The 9,678-nt window shown below is 36.3% G+C and overlaps 2 protein-coding genes across 2 annotated transcripts in view; both read right to left on the minus strand.

Moving 5' to 3' along the window:
• The window catches only part of eif5b (eukaryotic translation initiation factor 5B), a 16,739-nt gene extending 15,625 nt beyond the window's left edge, over window positions 1–1,114 (minus strand). Inside the window, exon 1 of the mRNA XM_037762129.1 lies at window positions 963–1,114. Coding sequence (XP_037618057.1) covers window positions 963–1,087 — 125 coding nt within the window. The 5' untranslated portion in view covers window positions 1,088–1,114. The remainder of the gene's footprint in view (window positions 1–962) is intronic.
• A 1,497-nt stretch (window positions 1,115–2,611) lies between these two features.
• Window positions 2,612–6,400, minus strand: lipt1 (lipoyltransferase 1). The gene is made up of 4 exons (XM_037762134.1): window positions 6,285–6,400; window positions 4,129–4,689; window positions 3,825–4,046; window positions 2,612–3,211 (listed from the first exon to the last, which is right to left on the minus strand). The coding sequence occupies exons 1-4, from the start codon at window positions 6,379–6,381 to the stop codon at window positions 2,814–2,816; spliced, it is 1,278 nt and encodes a 425-aa protein (XP_037618062.1). The 5' UTR covers window positions 6,382–6,400; the 3' UTR covers window positions 2,612–2,813.
• Window positions 6,401–9,678: the final 3,278 nt, after the last annotated feature.

Below are 9,678 nucleotides of genomic sequence, written 5' to 3' on the forward strand. Positions count from 1 at the left end.
TTCATGTAGTGTACTAGTACTGTAGTGAAGTATACTTCATGTACTGGTACTGTAGTGTAGTATACTTCATGTACTGGTACTGTAGTGAAGTATACTTCATGTACTAGTACTGTAGTATACTTCATGTACTAGTACTGTAGTGAAGTATACTTCATGTAGTGTACTAGTACTGTAGTATACTTCATGTACTAGTACTGTAGTGTAGTATACTTCATGTAGTGTACTAGTACTGTAGTATACTTCATGTAGTGTACTAGTACTGTAGTGTAGTATACTTGTAGTACTAGTACTGTAGTGTAGTGTACTTGTAGTACTAGTACTGTAGTGTAGTATACTTGTAGTACTAGTACTGTAGTGTAGTGTACTTGTAGTACTAGTACTGTAGTGTAGTGTACTTGTAGTACTGTAGTGTAGTGTACTTGTAGTACTAGTACTCAGTATTCATCAGCTGTCACATTGTCAGAGCTCTGACCAGAGATAACGGCTAACAGCTAGTTAGCTAGTGTTGTTAGCATGTAGCCGCTGGTGAACCGGTGTGTTAGCTGAACACGTAGAGCCGAGATAGAGAGCTGAGGGTCGGCCTGAGAGCAGCCGAGCAGCGAACAGCGAGCAGCGAGCAGCGAGCAGCGAACAGCTAACAGCGAACAGCTAACAGCCAACAGCCAACAGCCAACAGCTAACAGCTAACAGCTAACAGCTAACAGCCAACAGCCAACAGCTAACAGCTAACAGCTAACAGCTAACAGCTAACAGCCAACAAGCCTGTTTCTCGTGGTTCGCCTCAGCTAGCTGCTAAGCTAACAGCTAACAGCTAGCAGCTAACAGCCAACAAGCCTGTTTCTCGTGGTTCGCCTCAGCTAGCTGCTAAGCTAACAGCTAACCGCTAGCAGCTAGCAGGCCTGTGTGTGCGTGTCTCGTGCTGTTCAGGTGTTCTCAGGTACACTCGGTGAGTTCTGTCTCACCTGTCCTCTCCGGACTTCTTCTGCTTCTTGCCCATCCTGCTGCCGCGGCGGTTCTCCGGTTCTCGGTCCGGTTCTGGTTCTGATCCGGTTCCGGTTCCAGTTCTGATCCGCTGGACGGATCTCATCCACTCACAGATCTCCTAGTGACGGACACTCAGCGGGGAGGGCTCACTCCGCTGCTCTTTCCTCTCATCGACCAGCGATCTGTGAACAATAACATCTTATTTCATTTATTGGTGTCTTGTATATGTATGTTATTATTATTATCATTAGTAGTAGTAGTAGTTGTAGCATTATTTATTTATTTATTTTATGAAGTGTTATTTATGGTCCAGATTTTCTTTTGCTTAGAAAATAATAAAAAATAAGAGATTTAAAACAATAAATAATCAATAATAAGAGATTTACTTCAATAAATAATAACAAATAAGAGATTTACTTCAAATAAATAATAACAAAATAGGAGATTTAAATCAATAAACAATCAATAATAAGAGATTACTTCAATAAATAATCAATTAATTAATTAATACAGATTTAATTTGTCACAGCTTGAAATAATTTTTTTATACTTAAAATGAGAAAATATAGTTTATTTATTTATTTATTTTATTATTGTTATTGTCAAGAATTTTTTTTGCTTAGAAAAAAACATCTTATTTAAATATTTCTACTTGTGCGTGTACTTTCTTTCGTTTCTTGTATATGTATGTTTATATTATTATTATTATTATTATTATTGTTGTTATTAATTTATCTATTTATTTATTTTACTTAGTGTTATTTATTGTCCAGAAAATTAGAAAATAAAATCTTGTTTAAATATTTCTACTTGTGTACATAATTTATTGTGTTTCCTTTATATATATATGTTTTAAATTAAATTATTCATTTATTTTTATTTTTTATTCTCATTTACAATTATTTATTTATATTTAATGTTATGTTTGTTCATTTTTTTCTTTTTACCATGATAATATGTGTTATTGGGGACGGGAAGGAGTTTTTTTTGTGAATTTCTTTTGTTTTTTTCTGTTTATTGAAAATGTAAAATAGCATTATAATATGTAATAATAAATGTAATTAAAATGTAATAATATAATCTTAATCTTAATAATAATAGCTGTAAAAATGTAGAGCCCGTGGCTATATATAATATAACTATAAAATATGAATACATTGGTAATAAAAGGTCATATTTAGACAACATGATGAGTAAATAAGCATTTAGTTCCAGGAGAAAACAGCGGAGTGACACCTCCTCCTTTTTCTCTCTCTCCTCCAGCAGCACGCATGGCTCGAATCAGAGGGATTGCGCATGCGCATTGTGACGTGACCTCTCTGAGACACGTCACGATTTTGACCCCAACAAATCAAATAATCAATAATAAAGAGATTTAAATCAATAAATAATAAATAACAAGAGATTTACTTAAATAAATAATAAATAATAAAGAGATTTAAATCAATAAATAATACATAAATAAGAGATTTAAATCAATAACTAATCATAAGATATTTACATCAATAAATAATCAATAAGAGATTTACTTCAAAAAATAATCAATTAATTAATTAATGAATACAGATTTAATTAGTCACAGCTTGAAATATATATTTTTTTTTTTACTTGAAATGAGAAAATATAGTTTATTTATTTATTTATTTTATTAATCACAGCAGAAATGCAAAGAACAAACGATCTGATAATAGTTGTAATTAAGGCAACAATGAATGAACAATGAATACATTAAAACATCTGTATTAATAACCCCTTTATCTCTGTTGATGGGTCAGAGGTCAGAGGTCAGAGGTCAGTGACAGCTGCTGTTTGAGTCCATCAGGTTTATTTCAGCCCATCGCCGCCACCACGGCGTCACACAGGCGGCGTAGTCTGTCCCTCAGCTCGCCGCTCTCCGTCCGCAGCAGAGCGGAAAAGGCCGCGGCCGCTCGATGAGGACAGAACCTCTCTCCGACCAGCACGCCGCTCACTTCGCCGCTCAGCCGCAGAGGCAGCCAGTCCACGGGGACGTCCAGCCGGCAGCTCTCGATCACGCCGTTCTTCACCTCCGCCTGCAGCGGAGCGGAGCGCTCGTCCGTCAGCTCCAGCACGGTCCGCACGCTGAATTTAGGCGTCTTACCGAACGTCCAGTCCCAGCCGCGCAGCTCCGCCGCCGCCTTGCCCACGCCAGGGAACGCCGACTCATCAGCCGGGTCGACGAGCGTCGAGGCGGCGCCGTAGCCGAACTCTGAGGGTCACAACAACAACGTCATTTTAATCACAGCGGTACAACAAGTCCGATTTAAGAGCCCTTTGATAGCAGACTGAGTGATGTCACAGCGTAACGAGTACATGACTACATCACTGCAGTAAATACTTCACTATCGTCTGCTGTTATGTTGCTCTTTAATTCATTCATAACTTACTGAACAATATTAACAGGTCGCTGTCGTATTTTTATTTGTCTATATGTTTTTAATACATTTAATTTTTATTTATCTGTATTATTATTTTTCTATGTATTGTATTTTAAATTTTCTGTATTTTTATTTTTATATATTTTGTATTTTTATTTTCCTGTATTTTTATTTTTCTACATAGTGTATTTTTTATTTTTATATATTTTGAATTAGTATTTTTCTATATATTGTATTTTTATTTAAAGGACAGTGCATTAGTATTAAAGCTGTAAACTCTCTCTGTGTTGATCAGCAGCTGAAGTTAGTTTAGTTGTTTATTGTGAATCATCAGTTATTATATTTATTATAATAATTAGTTATTAAATTTCATGAGGTCGTATCTATCTGTAGTTCCTCTACATGTCCAGCAGAGGATGCCGTCCACCAGGACCCGGACCGTACCTGCGTTGTACTGGTGCACCAGAGCGTCCAGTAGCTCCTCCCACTGCAGCGAGGGGGCGTGGTCCAGCAGGTTGGCGACGGGCGAGGGGACGCTAGGCGTGGCGTTGCTATGGATACCGGGACAGGAGGGGCGGAGCACGGCGGCGAGGGCGGAGCGGTCGGCGGAGTGCAGCAGCGTGCAGTGATGGTACGACGACTTCCTGCTCAGCCTGGACGCACTTCCTGTGAACAACAACACACCTTATTGATAATCCTGTTGCAGTGCACTCTGGGATACGTAGATACGTAGTCCCCCCCCCCGTACCTGAGATCTTGAAGCGTCCGTTGAGCAGAATGTCCAGCCGGTCGGTGGCGTGGACGTCCAGCTCCGGTCTGACCCGCCTCAGAGCGTCCGTGATGACCTTCAGGTTCCTCTGGCGGTCGTACGCCTTCTTGGAGGTGAAGAACGTCAGGTTGAGATTCCCGAGGTCGTGGAAGACGGTGCCGCCGCCGCTCCGCCGGCGGGCCAGAGGCACCCCCGCCCTCCTCATGGCCGGCAGGTTGCACTCGGTCCAGGGGTTCTGGTGGCGCCCGATGACCACGGCCGGCCGGTTCCTCCACAGCAGCAGGATGCCGCGCCGCGTCAGGTCCACGTTGGCGTCGATCCAGTCCTCCAGGGCCAGGTTCTGGTACACGTCGGTGGACCGGGAGCGCAGGACCAGCCCGGCGCCGTCAGAGGACGCGAGCACGCCGCCGCTGCTGGAGGAGGAGGAGGAGGAGCTGGACCGAACCGGACCCGAGCAGCGTCTCACGAGAGACAACGTCCTCTTGACGTGTGACATCATGGCGTCAAACGGCGTCTTCACCTCCACATGTTGGACGGATCCTTAACGAGACAATCACATTTAAATCAATTCAATTAAACCTCATTATGCAAATATTTAAATATATATCACTTTATTTTATAGATTTGTATTTTATATTAATTTGCACTTGTGAATGTGGAACTTCACGAGAGATTAAAATTAAATTAATAAGACAAAATGCATCACTGTCTTTGTCGCTGTAACCATAGCAACCAGATATAATATTTCTACAGTACAGTGTTCAAATCTGAGAAAATGTTAACAAGTATAACATTATTGACTTCTTTCCACAATTCACATGTTAATGTACCGGAGCAGAATAAATGAACAGGATGAACAGTTTACATCTATTATATGTCACTCTTTAACTTCCGTAAGAAACGTTTCACTGGATACAGATTTCATTTAAAGGACACCTCTTTTACCGGATTTGTTAGAAGGAACTTTTGTGGTAAGGAACAAACTTTCTTCCAGTCAATATCACTAAATATATATATATATATATAAGTCAATATCACTCACAAGATATATATATATATATATATATATTAATCGTGTGAGTGATATTGACTTATTTTATATATATATAATAATAATAAGTCAATATCACTAACAATATTAATATATATATATATATAATAATATTTATAATAATAAGTCAATATCACTAACAAGATTAATATATATATATAATAATAATATTTATAATAATAAGTCAATATCACTAACAAGATTAATATATATATATATATATAATAATAATATTTATAATAATAAGTCAATATCACTAACAAGATTAATATATATATATATATAATAATAATAATATTTATAATAATAAGTCAATATCACTAACAAGATTAATATATATATATATAATAATATTTATAATAATAAGTCAATATCACTAACAAGATTAATATATATATATATAATAATAAGTCAATATCACTAACAATATTAATATATATATATAATAATAATATTTATAATAATAAGTCAATATCACTAACAAGATTAATATATATATATATATATATATATATATATATAATAATATTTATAATAATAAGTCAATATCACTAACAAGATTAATATATATATATATAATAAATCAATATCACTAACAATATTAATATATATATATATATATAATAATATTTATAATAATAAGTCAATATCACTAACAAGATTAATATATATATATATATATATATATAATAATATTTATAATAATAAGTCAATATCACTAACAATATTACTCCAGTGAAATGTTGCTGCCAGAGTAGAAACATATATATTATATTATATATATGATATATATAATATAATATATATGTGCTGAGGGATGAAGCTTCATGAAGGTTCATGAAGCTTCATGAAGCTGATCAGGGCTCATCCCTCAGCAGCTTCATGAAGCTTCATGAAGCTGATCAGGGCTCATCCCTCAGCAGCTTCATGAAGCTTCATGAAGCTGATCAGGGCTCATCCCTCAGCAGCTTCATGAAGCTTCATGAAGGTTCATGAAGCTTCATGAAGCTGATCAGGGCTCATCCCTCAGCAGCTTCATGAAGCTTCATCTCAACATCACAAAGTAAAGTGAAGTTTAAAGCACCTCTGGATTTCCTCTCTTTAGTCATTTGCATCTGGACAGATGTGCCAGAGTTCCTCTCAGGCCTGTTAGAGCCTGAGGTCATCATGCATCCTGTCATTCTGCTGCTAGATCACATTTATTAATGAAGGAGAGAACTGCTCTACTGACCTGAACCAGAGAAGAAGAAGAGCTGGAGAAACTACTTCCGCTCACTAAACTTCAAAGTAAAAGCGACAGAACAGAAAATACACTGGTTTTGCTTCTAAGCCACGCATGTCTTTGCTCTTATTCTGAAGGGGTAAATGATGTTTTCCGGTTTGTAACTCTGACCTCGGTCCCTCACTGTGAAGGCACCGTGCTGAGCTGCGGTCTGTCTGAGAAAGGTTCCTACCACAGGGAAGAGTTGTTAAATAAAAATACAAATAAAATAGATAAAATAAGATAATTAAAAATAGATCAAATAAAATAATAAAAAATAGTTCAAAATAAAATAATAAAAAATAGATCAAATAGAATAATGAAAAATAGATCAAATAAAATAATGAAAAATAAATAAAATAATTAAAAATAAAGAAATAATGAAAAATAAATAAAATAAAATAATTAAAAATAGATCAAATAAAATAATAAAAAATAGATCAAATAAAATAATTAAAAATAAAAAAATTATAAAAAATAAAGAAATAATAAAAAATAAATAAAATGAAATAATTAAAAATAGATACATTTTTTAAAATAGATAAAATAAAATAATTAAAAATACATAAAATAAAATAAATAAAAATAAATAAGATAATTAAAAATAAATAAAATAAAAGAATTAAAAATAAATAAAAGAATTAAAAATAAATAAAAGAATTACAAATAAATAAAATAAATAAATAAAACAATGAATATCTATATATATTGTTATTTAATAATATAAATATTAAGTGTGTAAATAAATAAGTGCATAAAAAAGTAAGTGCGTAAATAAGTACGTAAATAAGTAAATGCATAAGAAATGATGTGTGTAAATAAATAAGTGCATTAATAAGTGTGTAAATAATTAGGCGAGTAAGGTAAATAAATAAAAAGGTATGGTCAGTAAAAAGGTAAATAAGTGCGTAAAAAATACAATATCATTTTACAATAAACACTTTATTTCACTCTATTTTTTATCCGTCAGTTACTGGCTATATTAGCCTTATGAACAATTATCATTAGTATTTTATGTATATATTTGTATTTGATATTTCTACAGTAATTAATCACTTTTAATAACCTCTTGCTGGACTTTAAGTATTTCTTCATATATCATGTACGAAACTTTCATTAGTAATTAGTTTGTTTGATCTCTGCTGTCTCACCGTCGTCATCATGAGGAAGAAGCAGCGAGTCCACCAGAGAGGAAGAACATGTAAACCACATCCTGACACCACACACACACACACACACACACACACACACACACACACACACACAGTCACACACACACTCACACACACACAGTCACACACACAGTCACACACACAGTCAGTCAGTAGCAGTCGATAATGTTTCAGGTGAGTTCATTTAATTTGATTATAAACTTAATGTTGACGTTACTCTCTGACTATTTATTCCCTATTTGTACTTTTACTCACCGTGTACGACTCTAATCATCTGTTATATTAACTCTTTTATTATACATGTTGTATTTATATATTCTTTTATGATGTAAGTGATGGCTATGTTACAGACACGATTAAAAAATCTGACACCATCAGTGAAGTTTTATCTGCTGCTGAATGACGGAAACTAACTATCGATAGAAAGAGTAGAATCCATAATAGAATATTTGTGTTGCTTTTCATGTAAACTAAAAGTAGAAGGTGTCACTTAAAGAGAAGTTGTCCGGGTGTGAACTCTTAGAAGCGTCGTCTTATCACATTCACACAATGAGTCATGATGGCGTCAGTAAAACAAGATCACAGTTTATCTGATCAGCTCAGCGAAACCAGCTCAAACTCTGATGGTAAATAATAGAAACAGTAAAATACTTCCTGTTCGTTAGAGTTAAAACGTTGTTGCTTCCTGTTCGTTAGAGTTAAAACGTCATTACTTCCTGTTTGTTAGAGTTAAAACGTTGTTGCTTCCTGTTCGTTAGATTTAAAACGTAGTTACTTCCTGTTTGTTAGAGTTACAACATCGTTACTTCCTGTTTGTTAGAGTTACAACATCGTTACTTCCTGTTCATTACAGTTACTAAGTCGTTGCTTCCTGTTTGTTAGAGTTAAAACGTTGTTACTTCCTGTTAGTTAGAGTTACAAAGTTGTTACTTTCTGTTTGTTAGAGTTAAAACGTCGTTACTTCTTGTTCGTTAGAGTTAAAACGTTGTTACTTCCTGTTTGTTAGGGTTAAAACGTTGTTACTTCCTGTTTGTTAGAGTTACAACATCGTTACTTCCTGTTCATCACAGTTAAAACATTGTTACTTCCTGTTCGTTAGAGTTACAACATCGTTACTTCCTGTTCATTACAGTTACTAAGTCGTTGCTTCCTGTTTGTTGGAGTTAAAACGTCATTACTTTCTGTTTGTTAGAGTTACAACGTAGTTACTTCCTGTTAGTTAGAGTTACAAAGTCGTTACTTTCTGTTTGTTAGAGTTAAAACGTTGTTACTTCCTGTTCATTACAGTTAAAACGTTGTTACTTCCTGTTCATTACAGTTAAAACGTTGTTACTTCCTGTTCGTTAGAGTTAAAACGTAGTTACTTCCTGTTAGTTAGAGTTACAAAGTCGTTACTTTCTGTTCATTACAGTTACTAAGTCGTTGCTTCCTGTTTGTTAGCGTTAACACGTCGTTACTTCCTGTTTGTTAGAGTTACAACATCGTTACTTCCTGTGTCTTTCCTCAGATCATCATCATGCTCATAAAGAGGCGTGTGTGACATCATGACTGACTGGCGGCCATTTTCCTCGTCCTGTCCTCTTCCCATCATGCATCACTCCTCCCAGTCACCAAGGAACTATCCTCAACACCTCCCCCATCCCCAGGTAACCTCCCATCAACACCTCCCCCATCCCCAGGTAACCTCCCCTCAACACCTCCCCCATCCCCAGGTAACCTCCCCTCACCTCCCCCATCCCCAGGTAACCTCCCCTCAACACCTCCCCCATCCCCAGGTAACCTCCCATCAACACCTCCCCCATCCCCAGGTAACCTCCCCTCAACACCTCCCCTATCCCCAGGTAACCTCCCCTCACCTCCCCCATCCCCAGGTAACCTCCCCTCAACACCTCCCCCATCCCCAGGTAACCTCCCCTCAACACCTCCCCTATCCCCAGGTAACCTCCCCTCACCTCCCCCATCCCCAGGTAACCTCCCCTCAACACCTCCCTCATCCCCAGGTAACCTCCCCTCAACACCTCCCTCATCCCCAGGAAACCTCTCCT

The sequence above is a fragment of the Sebastes umbrosus genome, chromosome 24 (assembly GCF_015220745.1).
Source record: "Sebastes umbrosus isolate fSebUmb1 chromosome 24, fSebUmb1.pri, whole genome shotgun sequence".
Taxonomy (NCBI): Eukaryota; Metazoa; Chordata; class Actinopteri; order Perciformes; family Sebastidae; genus Sebastes; species Sebastes umbrosus.